This window comes from Ascaphus truei, chromosome 7 (assembly GCF_040206685.1).
Source record: "Ascaphus truei isolate aAscTru1 chromosome 7, aAscTru1.hap1, whole genome shotgun sequence".
NCBI lineage: Eukaryota > Metazoa > Chordata > Amphibia > Anura > Ascaphidae > Ascaphus > Ascaphus truei.
The window spans coordinates 56,179,843-56,196,768 of record NC_134489.1 but is presented as its reverse complement, the minus strand read 5'-3'; the positions used below and the strand labels follow the sequence as shown (position 1 = coordinate 56,196,768).

General features: G+C 40.9%; 1 protein-coding gene across 5 annotated transcripts; it reads right to left on the bottom strand.

Moving 5' to 3' along the window:
• Positions 1-315: 315 nt before the first annotated feature.
• On the bottom strand, positions 316-12,044 carry LOC142499332 (gamma-crystallin 2-like). Of its 5 annotated transcripts, none has more exons than XM_075608500.1 (4): positions 11,173-11,402; positions 9,646-9,888; positions 3,487-3,729; positions 316-683 (listed from the first exon to the last, which is right to left on the bottom strand). In XM_075608500.1, exons 1-4 carry the CDS (start codon positions 11,179-11,181, stop codon positions 408-410), a joined length of 771 nt encoding a protein of 256 aa, XP_075464615.1. In that variant the 5' UTR covers positions 11,182-11,402; the 3' UTR covers positions 316-407. The 5 variants fall into 5 exon arrangements, with proteins under 5 accessions (XP_075464615.1, XP_075464616.1, XP_075464617.1 ...); XM_075608501.1 differs by having other exon boundaries at positions 11,191-11,378; XM_075608502.1 differs by lacking the exons at positions 9,646-9,888; positions 11,173-11,402 and adding exons at positions 4,359-4,452; positions 5,629-5,717.
• Between the last annotated feature and the right edge of the window lie 4,882 nt (positions 12,045-16,926).

Sequence of the window (16,926 nt, the reverse complement as noted above, 5' to 3'; positions counted from 1 at the left end):
AGAAAAGAAGGCTGCACCAGATGTTATTTAGGGAAAGCATATTAAAAAAATTACACCTATCAAATTAAAACTTTCACACATGTTTTTAATAGGTGTGTTTTACAAAGAAATCGGAAGAAATCAGATTGACTGTCTGTGTCTTTGACTATATACTCCATAACTGCACCTGCTGTGCACAATTTTAACACAATATAAACATAAAATGTTATTAGTCTAATTTATTAGTTGGATCTCAACACTGTCTATATATTTAAAATGTATCAGAGATGGCTCCAAATACTTTATTTGAAAGCCTCAAAAAATGACTGAGTCTGATTTCAGTAGAACTTTTGATTTCATACTTTATTTGGTAGGAGGAGCCAAACATAACTCTTCTTGGTCAATCCAATGAGTCAAACATCTAACATTCAGTAAGTGTCCAATACTCTTCTGAATGAGCCAACTCTAGCATTGGGGGCTCCCCAGTTACTGAATTTCCGATATTCTCCAGGTTTAAGATAATATTGCCTTCCTTTGTAGTTTGGCTGTTCATGAAAGATCCAATATCCATCTAATATGTTGCAGGAGGAGATATTTTGGTAGAGGAAGCGATCGTAGACAGAGGGACAGTCATCTGTGAACTCCATCATCTGGCCTCTAAATTCATCTCTCTCATAGACCTTCAGCTTATGGGTCCCTCTTTGCTATAAGTTTTATTAAAAAAACAACCTGATTAGAGATCAACATTTAGGATCTGTACTATATGGGTGTATTTTCATGTAAAATGTTATAACAAGATACTATAGAGATATTTTTAAAGCAGCAGTCCGAACTGACGTTTTTTTTACATTTGATTTCCCCCCCTTTAATATGTTCATCAATACAATCCACTCAATGATAAGTAATTAGCTAAATTGCCGATCGATCAGTTCTCCCGTGATCGATCGGCAAAGATTCAGCCCGGGAGTTTAGTATCTGTGACTTTATAAATGGTTGGTATAGAAATACAAATGGCTTCTTACATTATAATACATTAAAAATGCTATTCAGAGTTGTTTGAGAAAATACATGTAGCATTTTTTTATAGTACAGAATTGATTTATTAAAAAAACACACATGTAGTTTATTGCTTGATCTGCAGCTTTAAAAATAGAAATATTATTTGAAACAGTATCTCATTATGATTATGTTCAGGACCCTCTGTATAATTACCATACTGCTTAATAAACAAATGACTATACTCTAAGGTACATCAATTTCACCTCACATTAATTTCTAAAGCATCGGTTACTGTATTGAATCCCATCATTCATAATTAACTTACATTTGCCAGGACTAATATCTCCAAAGATAAATAGCGCAACTACTGGTGTGAAGAATGACTCACGAATGTGTGGGGACTTACCAAATACAGTTCTATAGAGTAAAACTGGCTTCATAAAAGTAATGGTACTGTGTCTGATTAAAAAAAGTATATAAACATTGGGGCAATTTTCTTTGGAGACTATTTAAGAAAGATTTAAATAATATGATATTTATACCATTAAAACAGGAAAGATCGTTTTTCCAAAGGATAAGGGCAACAGCAGCCTTACACCGTACAGTAAGTAAAAGGGTAGTTAGAGTGCAGGTTTGTGAGCAGAAAGTACTCAGCACTTAGTACCATTACACTGTGACCACTGACTTCTCTCCACAGTTGTTTGGGCCAGTAAATTGCAGTATATTTATTTTCAGGAGAAGGGAGTGAAATGTTGTTTTATACACTGCATGGACTATTGTTATCAGGCTTGGACTGGTTCTTCGAGAACCCAAGGAAATCATCGGTGGGCTCCGGCATCAGGCGGGCCTTCAAGGTTTAGACTGGTCCAGTCTTCCAGTATCACTGTAAGCCTTGGAATGACTGGGTGGGTGGGTTGACCCTGAATCTCCAATGGCAGTCTGCATGGGAGTTCGACTCCAGGGAAAGTCACTGTGCTCTGTGTCCATCTGTGTGTGTACAGTATGAGTTTAAATCACTTTGTCCTGCACATATCACTAGATGTACATGTGTGTCTGTGCACATATAGCCTGGGTCCCCCTGGTCCCCGGTTTGTCCCCTTACCTTTCCATAGGCAGCGGAGGCTGTGGAGAGTGCCAGGGAGGGGCAGTAGCAAATGCAAGTGGCGGCCATTAGGAGTATAGCACAGCAGGGGAATTACAAGTCCCAGCAGTCTCAGGGGCTGCAGACAACATGTTGCCAGGCAACCAATAGGGCTGAGAGATGCATGGCAGTTAGAATTCTGACAGTTGGGGTTCTGACAGTTATGGGGACTGACAGTTGGAGCCAGGACAGAGAAATGGAAGGTAGGGTCTGGATGTCAGTGGCATCCAGACTAGGCCATATTAACCCTTTAGGTCCAAGGTAGGCGCCACTCACCTAATCAGATTGTGACTGCAACAGGGAAACCCCTAGCTAGGGACATTTCCCCTGTAGCTGTATACATTTTTATGTAACTGTACTTGTAACCATGTATTATTTGTTTTACTTTGTGCCCAGGACATACTTGAAAACGAGAGGTAACTCTCAATGTATTACTTCCTGGTAAAATATTTTATAAATAAATAAATACATTTAGTGCATAGTGCCATTTGAAGGCGCCGCACAGCAATTTGTGGACTGTGGTTTGGGGCAGGACCACCACTGCACTATCCTAGACTATCAAAGGTGATACCCTCCTACCGGAGTTCACCCCACACAGAGGTGGAGGCTTTGCAGACATTAACGTCGCTGGATCAGTGGATCTCTTTTGCTGTTCGGCCATACCCGGGCGGTACCTTACAACGTGCACTAACTATAACATTTTCAGTTACTGTGGGCAGCGCTGTCTCACACATTGGGTGGGTTGGCTCTTGTGGACACCAGGGATTTTGGGTGCTCAGGGGTGCCTCAGTACTTTGGGAAAATTCCATCAGGGTGGACACTACGGTTGGAGGGCACGATGGGGCTACAGCCACGCGAGGCCTATATTGTATGTGTGCTAATAATATATCTAGTTGTACCTGTGTTCAGTAAACTGTTATTAAGTACAAGTGTGTGATCTTATTGCATTGGGTCCTGTGAAGGGGTTATCTGGCGTTGTCAGGATCCCTCACAGGTGGAGGCGATGTCACCAGACGGATCAAGTACACCCCGGGCTCCCAGTAGCGGATGTTCAGGCCTCCTGTGAGCCTCAGGTAATGCCCCACACACTCAGTAGCCGCCACATTTCCCATAGGATGGGGGAAATAGCGCTACATACAGTAAGTACGTATACGTGTATACATCTATAAGTGCATGTATGTATAAATGTGCACAGATTATGCATATACTGTATGCATGAGTGAATGCATGTCCGCCCCTCCATGTGTATGTATGAGTCAAAACCTTGTTATAACTCTTTTGTCTGTCATGGACTTTTGGGCTGTTTACACCCTAGTCCGACACTGATTGCAATCCCACAATTGTCAAAAAGGAAGCTCAGGACTCACTTGAGGTACCAAACGACAAGATCTAACAGAGTCACTAAGACCTGTCCAACACTGGTAGTCAGGGTATTCACCACTTTTCAGGAAGTACTGCTGTCCCATGTAACTGGGGAGTTCATACACAATCCAGCAGCCATTCTCTACCCTGATGGAATTGCAGTGACTCAAGTGAGGGTGGAGATCAGACTGGTCTGAAGTACATTCATAGGACCGACCTTTGAAGTGTTTGTCCTCGTAGAAGATGATCTATGAAATACCAAGAAAAGAGGGTAAAGCAAATGTTTTATGACATGGGTTATATTTAGTATGTGATGCTAAGCCATTCCTTTGAAGGCTTAGCACTGCTTAGTAAGTGGGGTCCATCATCTTACACACCAGTGATACTAATATTAATCATATTATCTTCTGGGGGTTGGTGGTCACTGCTTTAACTTCAAATAGTAAAACAACTAATATCATGAACTAGATAATGCTGTTTCGAGGGCCATACCTATATGGGTATAAAATGTACAGTAGCAGTGATTCCAAATTGCAGTCATCAGCATTTAGGGGTTTATTCCTTAAACTGCACTATTGCATGGAAACTCAAAATCAGCGTGAGTTTCCATTCCATAGTGCCCCGATCGGCACAATCACATTTTAATGAATAACCACAAATTACAAACCTGTTCATATTTCTCCAAAGACATGAGCTATTAGGGAATTTCATGATAAGTGATGTGATAAGAATGAAAAAGAATGAAAAATACAGCACAGAAGTAATACGTTACAAGAAAATATGGCCAACAATGCAGCACGGGCCCCCCCCCGGGCAGTGAAAGGGTTAAACATACTTGTTTTATATGCACATTATATGTACTGAAAATCTTTCTTACCTTTCCCATTTTTGCTGCACTATACTGTGTCCTCAGTAGAGTATTTTGGCACAGCAGTATTTATATACATTGTAGAGTGCTGTGTCTGTAGAAACTGAACAAATAGAGTTTTATAGAGAGAATACATGGCTTTGCTTTGATCATTGTTGCTTATTATTTGTAGTGCAATCCCTGGCTTTTGCTTGTAAGTGGAGAGATTTAAAAGCTGTGACTAATGCATAGCTCAAGGTACTGAATGTGTCAGCTTGGTCTTAACCTATCATATTGGACAGTGGATTCTCTAAGTGTGACTCAATTTTTACACCAAATATATAAAAAGAAAATATAATGGAAAAAGTAAAAAGTGAATTTAAAGTCTGATTCCATTTGTTGCTGGTGTCAAAATATTTCTGTTTTTTTTCCAGCATTAAAATATCAGACTATGTATATTTTTACCTTTTACTTTACCTTTTCTATAACTGTTTTTATGTGTATAGATCTTGAGTCATTTTTAAATTGGGTGTTTTTACAATAAAACACTTGAAGGTGCAATCCCTGTTAGAACAATATTTTGAAATCAATTTAACAATGTAACTTGCTTTCTTGAATCAATATAGTCAGATTTAAATGTAACATTTGGCTGTTTTTGGTTTCTTTGGAGATTAGGAAGAATTATCTCCCCATCCACTTGAAGAGGAAACATATGAGGTTTCAAAATCTGTATACACTATAATCTAATCTATAACAACCATAATGTTGATCCTATAGAAGGTATCACATTTTACAAATAATCTACATTTCACCAGGATCAATATCTACATTTCTCCAACAAATAGTACTACAGTATGCTCTGACAGCATTGGTCATAATTTCCGTAATTGTTAATGGGTAAAGATTTTCTATCCAGGGGGCTAGTTGGAATATGGAAATATGGCCACCAGCATCTTCCTTGTCTACGAGCTGTAATTCTGATGTCAGTGGGAATTCAGTGTTATCAACCTGGTTCTATGTCATCATTTGAATCCATTTATAATTCCCCAAGATCCATTGTTCATAGAATTGCTGGAATATCGAGAACCCGAATCCTTTGGGATTAAAGATACAGTAGAAAAAAAGGACTTGATTGAGATATCATGATAACATGGAGTGTAGTTGGTAATACTAACAATGGATCCATTCCAAATAATGCAACAAACTAATGTTGGGGGTTAGCTCACTGGCAAGTTATTTGCAGGGCCAGTTTTTTTTTATTTTAAGAGAAATAATTTATTTAATTTGTATAAATACTGACCTGGGGGATATTTTGATGCAGTTGCACACAACGAGAGTCCCAAGCTCTGATGGGCCTCACATTTAATTGAATCCATACTTTAAAGATTGGAAGGAGTTCTTGCAGGTACACATGTAATGGGTAAGTGAAAGACAGTTTATTGCAAAGGCAAATAAAATTAACACACATTCCAGCAAGCTCAAACCCCCACACCTACCAAATCATATATATATTAGGGTGGAGTCGTGGATTACTAAGTGAGACTTTGCTGGTGACATTCAGAGTGGAGGACTGCATCATTCAGCTGAGCATATGCTAAATCGGCCGTGGAGCAGAAGCTGTCGCTGTGTGGAGTGCTACCTGTTCATTTGACCCAGGGTGGTCTGAATGCCTACCACAAAGGCACTTATGTAAGTGTAATACTTTGTGTTTTTAATATTAAAAAGCAATATTATACTATTTTTGCTTTTTCCTTTTGTATGTGGATTTCCCTTCCTTCCTATGGAATAACATCGGCATTGATCCGGAGTATCTGTCCGGTTATTACTAAAGTTGGTCACTTTTAACAACCACAACGCCTGAATATCACGCTTAACACGTGTGTGCAAACTCTATAGAAACGTCAACATTGACCACATTGTTGTGTTTGACAATATTGCACTATTTTGGTGTCTTTATTTATCTCTTCTATGTCCTGATGAAATTTGCGCACCTGCTATTCTTCATATATATAAATATGTAATATATTTATGTCAAAAGGAGTGCTACTGAGCGTGGAAAATGGAGCAGACGTCCCTGCTTTAGCACGGTCTCTCCTCCTTTCTTCCTAGACAAACTCAGCCCCACGTTGAGACCAGAGAAACTCCTCTGTAGGTCCTCTAAACCAGCTTCCGCAGCTGGGGAACACTTATATCAACACCCATCTCTGGGGAAAACAGTCTCTCTGTCTGTCAGCTTCCTGTGTCTTTTTAAACACTTCCTCATTCAGTTCATTCAGACAGGCTGATTAACTCCATTACTTAGCAGCTGCTGTTGGCTACTCATTGAGGAATTAACGCTCTGTGGACTGGAAAGCACACTTACTTCACTGATCCACTGTGTTGGGGTATGAGCTTGCTGGGAATGTGTGTTGATTCAATTTCTAACTGGCAACAGTTGTTTGGAGGTAGGTGGCCCCTCCTCCCAGAGCTCACCCCTCACCAACTTTTTAACTTAGAAGTTTTTTCATTTTGCTGTATGGACAGGACCGACTATGGTTGTTCCCCCTCATACAGAGGTAAAAGGGAAGGTTCACAGATTAGTGTTATGACCTGTATATTTGATTATGCCTTGATGTTGGCATGCAGGCTTTTGACGCTTTGGCCAAAGGCTTTAACTAAATGACCAAGAAAATATTGTTATAGAAGTAGTTAACTTTATACTTAGGGCCTCATGCAGAGAGCATCGTTATTGCAAAACTCGCCATTTTTTGTTCAATTTCCCTCAGAAAACGGCATAAAATGGCGAGTTGCGAAAAACGCGCCTTTTTTTTATTTCTATGTTTAAAACTCGCCTCGCGGCTGGCGAGAACCTCAATCGCGCCATTTTTAAAACTCTCCGAATGCAGAGAGGTGCGAACGGCAAGTAGCGGCTGTTCGCGCCAAAAAAAGGCGCGATTCTCGCATTTTTGCCGCGCCACGAAAATATGGCAAGATGGCGCTCGCCGCCTATAGTAAAGGGGAAAAAAAAGGCGCGAATTTGTTTTTACACGTTTCTGAAGCGCGCATCTCGCCAATTTAAACTCGCCAGACGCATCCATGTTAAACATAGCAGAATTCGCACTTTTCTGCATATGGAGAATAAAACTCTCCAAAAAAGCTACTTTTTATGAAATTCGCCATTTTTAAAATTCTATGCTCTCTGCATGAGGCCCTTATTACCATATATGTTTTGTCAATTGGATATAGCATTCAGCTCCCCTGTCTTTTGTTAAAGGCAAATAAACCCTGAATATTTGCAAGTAAAGGAAGCTCAATCTCTATGCCTCAATTCCTAAGCTTTTCCCCTTTCCAGCCTTCCTTACAGACAGTAGTCAAGCCAAATGTAATTAAGAAATTGTGGATGAAATGTGCAATACTGTTTTTCTTAAAGATTTGATAAAGAATCAGTCATGAGATATTTTATTTTTTATGTTTTTATTATCTTTATTGTTAGTATTCCATTGACATATGTTAATAATTGTCCAGAATGCGTCTCAGAGATCCCACTTTACCATTTAGGGCACCCCATTCAGTGAACCTTCTGTACTCTCCTTGTTTCAAGAAGTACTGCCTTCCTCTGTAGTTAGGAATCTCATAGAAAATCCAGGAGCCCTCAAGGATGTGGCAGGAGTGAACATCATGATAATTGGACAGCTCAAACAGAGTGGGGCAATCTTCAGTGAGCTCCAGCATCTCACCTCTAAAATCCTCTCTCTCATAGACCCGAATCTTGTGAGAACCTCTGTACTGTACTGCTTTACACTCTTCTGCCCCTCCTTACATCTCAGCCCTAATTTCTCGTTATGCACCATCCAGACTCTTGCGTTCTTCTCAAGGATGTCTTCTTTCTACCCCCTTTGTATCTAAAGCCCTCTCCCGCCTTAAACCTTTTTCATTGACTGCCCCTCACCTCTGGAATGCCCTTCCCCTCAGTACCCGACTAGCACCCTCTGTATCCACCTTTAAGACCCACCTTAAGACACACTTGCTTAAAGAAGCATATGAATAGCACTGTGAATATTCTGAACACATGGCACATAAAGCTTGGCCCCCTGCAGATGCACTTACCAGAACTCCCTCCTACTGTCTTTGTACGTTCTCCCTACCTACCAATTAGACTGTAAGCTCCTCGGAGCAGGGACTCCTCTTCCTTAATGTCTAAAGCACTTATTCCCATGATCTGTTATTTATATTATCTGTTATTTATTGGATTACCACATGTATTACTGCTGTGAAGCGCTATGTACATTAATGGCGCTATATAAATAAAGACATACAATACAATACAATACTGTAATAGCAGAAGAAATAGAATACATTGACCACTGGTCATTGTAGTGTGATACTACTGTTCTAGCATTACCACAAGGTAGAATGGTAGAATTCTACCAGATATGGTAGAATATCAAAATGTGAGATCAGATTTCTTCTGAGCACCGTTAGGATTTTTTTGTAGATACTGAAGACCATGGAAGAATGACTGGCAGAGCTGGACGATGCAAAACTAGAAGAGCCCTCAAATGTGTCCTAAAGTTATTTTGAAATCGTATTGCAATATAATACGTAGGCTAGGCTTCCATAGAACAGCACTGTAATAAATATTTAACATACTGTACTTATGGATTAAAATAACACAGGAGTAGAGCCAGTAGATCGTATTGTACCTTTTAATGGGATCAACATAAATTGTATGAATTTGATTACTACTAATACTACTAATAATGAACATTGGATCACCAATAAGAGAGCTGGGCTGGTGATCATCAGATAAATTATTTTAAATGGAGATGTCAAAGGTACATCATTTGTTGAAACTGGCATAGTTTGTGATTGTCCATATGGTTACAATTTGTGCCACTGGATGGCTACAAAATACCTCAACATTTCACATTCTACATGTTTGTATGGCTGTTATGCTAGAATCGTATATCAGAATCTATTAGCATATATCTTACCAGCAAAGCTGGTAATGAGAGTCACATATTTAGACTAGCGTTTATCAGACTAGTATACTAGTGTATCAGACACTAATGCAGCATAATATCTGCACATAACTGTTAAGGTACAATTTTATATTTAAATGATTGAGTAGGCTTCAGAGTACGTATTAATCTAATATAGTTCCTAAGGCTAATATTTATTTGAACATCTACAGTAATACACAGTGATCGAACTGCTACAAAGGCATAACATTTAATAACCAGCAGAATTCCCCCTTTATCCTTAAATTATGCCAATAAATTTTTTTTCAGATATTAAAAAAAATGTTAAACTCTTCCTAATTCTAATAATCACTTACTGATGAGATTAAATGGCAGGACCTGATGGAGTCATTGAAACCCAACCACTGCTGGAAGTCAGGGTATTCTCCCTTCCTCAGGAAGTACTGGTGTCCTGCGTAATTCGGACATTCATAGAGCATCCAGTTACCATTCTCAACCCGGATGGAGTTGCAGCGGTTGAAGTAAGAGTGCAGGTCAGAACAGTCAGAGCTGCATTCATAGGAGCGGCCCTGGAAGTTCTTGTCCTCGAAGAAGATGATCTGCCATGGAATAAATAAACAGAAACAAAGTATACCCCTGCACACCAACCTGAATTGCTGTCAAAGGCGGTTCAACAAAAATAATAACATTTAATTTTGTCCTCCTAAATTCTTATACTCATAAGTCCTCGTATGAAATAATCTATTCCTACAGCTTGAAAGGAGATACTGATATACCAATGTGTATTATCAATGTCCTATAAAACAGTAAATAGCTCTATGCATATATGTCGATTAAATGGGAATAAATCAATTTACTGACAATTTGCCTATCTTAAATGTAATAATATCCACATTTTGACTTTTAGTCTCAAACTATTTTGTATGAATAAAAACTAAATTATGGTGTTGCAGTCAAATGGAGAGATGTATCAAAACAATTTTGAAGCAAAACTTGGTCAAAGAGAGGCATATTTCTTTGCGTCATTGTATCCAGGTACGTACGTAGTTTGCTTCAATTTGTCCCTGTGTGCACCAGTTTGCGATTCCCGGAGTGTTAATAGGAAAAGTTACATGGTGCGCATATTAAAATGGGATTTATTTTATATTTATATTTTGCGGCTATGTTATCCATTTTTCTTTATTTTTGTGGCAGAAAATCACTCATATGGAGGTGACATTAACCTCTGTACTAAACAATCTATACGAGTAGAAAGAGTAGTGCAATTGTAATGTCACTGCCTTTAAAGCTCATTGTGATCTTGGGTAAATTACTTTATCTCCTTGTGCCTCAGGCACTAAAATGATATTCTATGTTCTACAGGGCAGGAATTCTATAAGAAAAAAAAATTATTATTATGGCATAATCTTAGTGCACGGGACACTACAGAGATCAAACAGCAAAGAATTGCATCCAACACAAATCTTTGCATTACATTATTTCTCAACTGTGTTAGTGTTGAATACAAATGAAGAATACAGGCACATTATATGTCTGCTTATAATATATATTTTTTAGCATTTAAGAGAACACCGGAGTTTATTCAATAATCTTGTTCAATAATAGGACTTGAATGGGAGTTCTCGGCCAATGAGACTCAATCGGCTGCTTCAGACCTTATTGAATAAGCCCCACAGAGAGATACATTGCCTTGCCTCAGGAGCTGGAAATTAATCACACATGACGGTCTCCCCTTCAGAAACCAGTTCGTTTAAAGGAAAGTTGCTTCTATGTTCTAACTATATCTGTGTGGCTGAAAATTTGATAAAACCTTAAGATGCCCCCCCTCCCCTCAAAGTTGTATCTTGAAACTTTACTAATATAATAATTTATTATTCTCTTACCTTTCCCATTTTGTTTACCTTGGATGCAACACGTCAGCTATAATAGGAGATCCACCACCCTTTATATATTTTCCATTCTGTATCTATGCAATTGAAATGATAGATGCATTGTTCTAGCTGCGGCAATTAATCTAGTGCGGTTTCTCTGTTGTATTGTGGCTGTAATGACAATTCTTTGTACTGTACCATTGTAGTGGCATTTGTAAGCATGGGGATTTTATTTATTGCTGTAACCAATGAAAAGGCAATGTGTACAGATTGTCAGCATAGTCGCCATTTCAATAAAGACATTGTATTCTATGAGAAATAGAGAAGTTACTAGTGTTTTCTATAATAGGATAGGATTAATTGCCTGTTGTATTAATCACGTCTACTTCATTATTAAGTGCTTGGTGGTTATTATGTTTATATATTTTTTTTAGGTTTAATGGTAAGAAATTATGCCACTTGCAAACTGTGTAACAATTAATACTGCACACAATGTAATTTATATTGCTATTTGTTTAAATGTGAAATGAACACGGGGAGAAGAATGGCTCCAATTACCGTATTTCCTCAATTGTAAGACGTCATTGATTGTAAGACGCACCATCTATTTGGCACTTACAATCAACGAAAATAACTCTTCACTTACCATGTTTCAAGAGAGGTCCCATGTCAGCGGAGGTTGAAGTTGGCGTCTGCGGCGGCAGGAGAGGTCCCACGCCTGCAGAGAATTGAAGATGGACAGCAGGAGAAAGTGCGGTGGCGGCAGTAGAGTTCCTACTGCACCGACACACTTTATTCGAGCAAATACCCAGTATGTACCTGGCAGATACCTGGAATGCGCCGCTCCTCACCTCTGACAAGCCCCGTTGCGTTTGCCTTCCCAGCCTGGGTTCATGCCTGGCTGACGGGCGGCTGATCTGTTAAATGATAATGATTAGGATTTAATAGGCTGCAATGCTTCGCGTGTCTACCAGATGGCATAAATTCATGAATTGTAGTGCAGTATATATATAAATACTGTGCAGTATTGCAGCCAGCGGGAATAAAATGCTTCAATCCCTGCCTGAAAATACCTCAATGCACTCGGGCAGAAAACAGTCACAAACCTCAATACACCCGGGTATACCCGAATTCGTGGGACTAGCCGAGCTCGAATAAAGTGTGTCGCCAGTGTATGTCTGCAGAGGATTGAAGATGGACAGTGGGCGGGCGTGCAGTGGCGGAAGGAGAGGTCCCACATCTGCAGAGGATTTAAGATGAGCAGTGGGTGGGCGTGCGATAAAGGCGGCAGGAGAAGATAGTCATAGAGCAGGAGACCTGAGCAGGGGGAGAGCGGCATAGCAGAACGGCTGGGGAGGAGCACACTGTAACACCAGAAGTTGACCGGTGTCTGACTTCCGGTTATACAGTGTTCTCCTCCCCAGCTGTTCCGCTATGCCACTCTCCTCCTGCTCAGGTCTCCTGTTCTATGATGATCTTCTCCTGCCGCCAGCCACCGCACGCTCGCCCGCTGTCCATCTTCAATTATCTGCATACATGGGAGTTCTCCTTCAGTCGCCGCCACACATCCGTCTACTGTCCATCTTCAATCATCTGCAGATGTGGGACCTCTACTGCTCCGTCACACGCCCGCTACCCATCTTTAATCCTCTGCAGACATGGGACCTCTCCTGCCGCCACCACCCCCACTTCATCCTCCACTGACATCGGACCACTCCTGAAACATGGTAAGTGAGGAGGGGGTTAGTAGACACTTTTCCCCCTTATTTTAAAAAAATATTGATTCTAAGATACACCCCGATGTCAGATGTGTAAATCGTAAAAAAGGTGCGTCTTAGAATCAATGAAATACGGTATGTCAAAAATATGTGATCCCTCTTTAATTCCCTGTATGTAATAGTATACATATGTAACCCCTCTGTTTTACCTCAGACTATATGGCCTGTACTGAGGTGGGGGCGTGAGTCATATGGATTATGGTTTAACTCTTATGGTGTGTGGTACACATGATGTGAGGCAGAAGCAACTGGACACAACACAACTGTAATGAGAGAGAGGGAGAGAGAACGAACGAGAGAGAACACAAAAACAAAGAAGCGCAAGCTCAATAGCACGTAACTATATAAAAAATGGGAATATTTGTTAAAAAAGAAAGTGTCCCTAGGAAATACACTTACAGGATGCTAAAAAAACACAAACATTGGAGAGAAATCTATAAGGGGCGTCATCTACAGGAGTGGAGGGGTCCGACAGTGATACTGTGCCCTGAGGTTCAAGATGACTGCATACAGCTCCTGCCATGAGTACTGCAGCGTTTCAGCGTCTCCAAGTGCTCAAATCACTTCCGTGTATAATTCACCATTGGAAGTAAAGGCGGATCTGCTGAACAGGGTATCAGGGAACTCAGGATCTCCTCCCACACATTCGTCCAAAATGACGTCACCACTAAAGTGTAAGTTTAGTTTACCCATTGGGCATTCCGTAAAGTGTCTTATCACTTTTTGCATATATATTCCCCCTGACTTTACTTGATTTTATAAAGTTTTTTAGATGTATTTCCTTTTTCATACATCTTTATTTTAATTGCATAAATCTTTCTGGTTGAGGATGACTATAGTTTCATGATTGGTCTATTATAATACTTCCTACCATATTGTTATGTATGTGTATATATATATATACTTTGTATATGTTTTTCCTTCATATGTATTTTCTTTTCCTTCTTTGGCTTCACTTTTGTTGTGTCGCCATTGCGCATGTATCTAGTACTGATCCGTTCTGGGCGTGCGTGTACCCGCCAGATGTGTGGGCTACTCCTGGTTGATTACGGGGGTTGTTCCGCATGACGGGCAGAGTGATGTCATGTCCGGTTAGGCTCACTACATAAGGTGCTGTATATCGAGTAATGGTACTCTTTGACAAAGCCCTACGGGGTGAGACGCGTTAAAGTTACAGGGGGCTCATTCCCCTTTTTATCCATTTTTATCTATGACCTAATAAAACATTTTTCTACAACAGCACAGTCCAGCCGTATATATTTTTGCACAGCAGTGCCCGCTGATTCTCTCTTTGTTGAGAGGTGTTCGTCTGCCTGATTATACAGCCAGGAGCACGCCTACCCGGACAGAGCTACGAGATGCAGTTAGTGATTCTTCATTACTATTACCGGAGCTGCCCCAGGTGAATTGGCCATATATGCGGGACTGTATAGATACAGTAGGGGTCCGGTGCCGGTTGAGAGACATCCCCCGGTCATCCCTTCTCCATCGCTAGGCCACTTCCCTCACTAGGGGTTCAAGTTGATTACCAAAAGCTTCGTTCATGTATTTATTCATATCACTGCTCAGAGTCCTCAATATCCGGATGCATTTGCAAAATTAATATACTATACACCGTTGGATTGTATACTGTGCAGCGCTTGTCACCTTAGGGTGACCATCCACCCCAGTTTCTTCTAAAAATATTAGGTTAAAGGATCCGTCAATGAAATTTGCACCTAGATTCCTCAGTCCGTTCTCCATTTCTGAAAAAATCAATCCAGTAGCTTATCACTTGTCTTTGCCTCCTTCCATGAGAATTCCCTCAGTTTTTCATGTGTCCTTGCTCAAACCTGTGATCCAGAATGCTCACTCCATTCCTGTTCTCCCCACCACTTCCGTCTTGGTACATGGTCAGCCTGAATACGAAATCCAATCAATCCTAGATTCCAAATTCTTTCGTGGCTCCTTACAGTACATTATCTTGTTCATTGGAAAGGATTCGGTCCAGAGGAGAGGTCTTGGTTACCTTATAATAGGATTCATGCAGCAAGGATGATTAGAAGATTCCATTTGAACTTCTCAGAGAAGCCTTCATGGAGTCGCCCGGAGGTCGCTCCTAGAGGGGGGGGGGGTACTGTGAGGATCCAGCGGTTCTGTCCCCTTAACCCTCACATGTCCTTCAAGCTCCAGAAGCAATCCTACTAGGCACTCCAGCACTGGTTCTCATGCGCAGTACACAGTCGGTGCGCGGTCCCTGTCGGTCCCCGCGGTTCCCAAGTCTAGGGTGTACTATCCCTCCGGCAACAGTGACACACAATGCATGCGCGGTATACATTCCCTCCAACCTTCCGTGGCCTCTGTTCCCCGACTCCGCCCCCGCTCTGACTCTCCCACAGAGTTCCCTGCACCTAGGAAAGTCTAGTTTTCAACCCCAGTCCCAAACTAAGTGTGTCTTTTTGTCTGTATTTTGTGTGTCATGGTGTGTAAGCGAATTTATGCTGAATAAACTACAATTTATTTCATTACCATGTTTTGCTCAATGAATGATCCTGGTAAAAAAGGTGTAAATAACCTGGTCTGTGACAGCTGTGTCGAATGTTAATGGAAAGGAGGTAGTGCACGCACTCAAACATATAGGTGATGGTGGGGTACTTAACTGCCGATGTGCTGGTTCTGGGGAGCTCCTGACGTCCCAAAGTGATCCAGTGAAGAAAAAGAATCAGGCACACGGTCTTAATCATGAATGAAAAAAGGTTTAATGTGCCAAGGAATCCAACGTTTCGGCAGTAAAACTGCCTTTCTCAAGGTGTAGGCTACCAAATACAAGTGAACAGCAGATATACATACACACATGTACAACCCCCTCTGATACTCACCCCTCCCTCCTCAGTAGCATGACGTCGACGCCCACGTGGTAACGTCAGCATGGTGCGCCGTGATGACGTCAGACGTCGTGACACATATCCCTGGTAGCACAACATGGAGCTGCATAGGGGAAAAAAACACTGCCACACCACACACCAGTAAGCCACGCCCCTATAGTGACGTCAGCACGTCAGAACGACGCCCCATTATGACATCAGACGTCAGGGGGGGGGGAGGAGTTAGACAGGGGGGGCAGGTCTTCACCAGTGCAGTTCACCAGTTCAATGTTAATCACACTTATTTGTTAAAGAATTGGTGCTTATTAACAAGGGAAGCTTTTGTCACTTCAGAAATGGTAAACATGTTTAGCGTTAAGAAAAAGGAAACAATGATAGAGATGCAAAATTGTATGCAGCCCATTATACTGTATGTACATCCCTTACCCATTCTCAACTTCTCCTGAGACCACTCCCCAGACTATAACTGTCTGTTTTCATGAATGCTAAATGATTAGGTAGATAGGGTGAGCTGCCTCTTGTCCCTGTTACTGACTGGATAATTATATATACCTTGGTAGGAAGGATGAGACACAAGAAGGGGGATAGGAGCGTGGCACACCGTTGTTTATAAAACATAGGTATCAGTGTTTCCCTCCTTGGTGCTCACCCTCTGCTGATCCCGGCGTCTCAAAGCTGGATCCAAGTGGACATGTAGAACATGTCCACCTTGTATATGGTCTGAGGAAAGGACTTGTCTGTCCTGAGACGTCACATTACGCATATACCTGCTCTGATGCTTTAAATACTGAGTAAGTTAACTTAGAAAAAGTCTCCTGTGTGCATCCTTTACCACTCACATTTCTTCAAGGATGGGATGCAGATGCAGCAAGACTCACTGTCCTCGTGACCATGGTGGGGTGCGAGATTACAGCCGTGTGAGCACTTTGTTGTATGCGGCTCGGCTACTGTCTATGTCCAGTAATTTATTGGGTCTATCTATCTATCTATCTATCTATCTATCTATCTATCTATCTATCTATCTATCTATCTATCATATCTTAACATTAGATTACTGTTGGTTAACCAAACCTTCCTTTTCCATATTACCAATAAGAACTTGCCTTCTATAAATTACAGTGAGT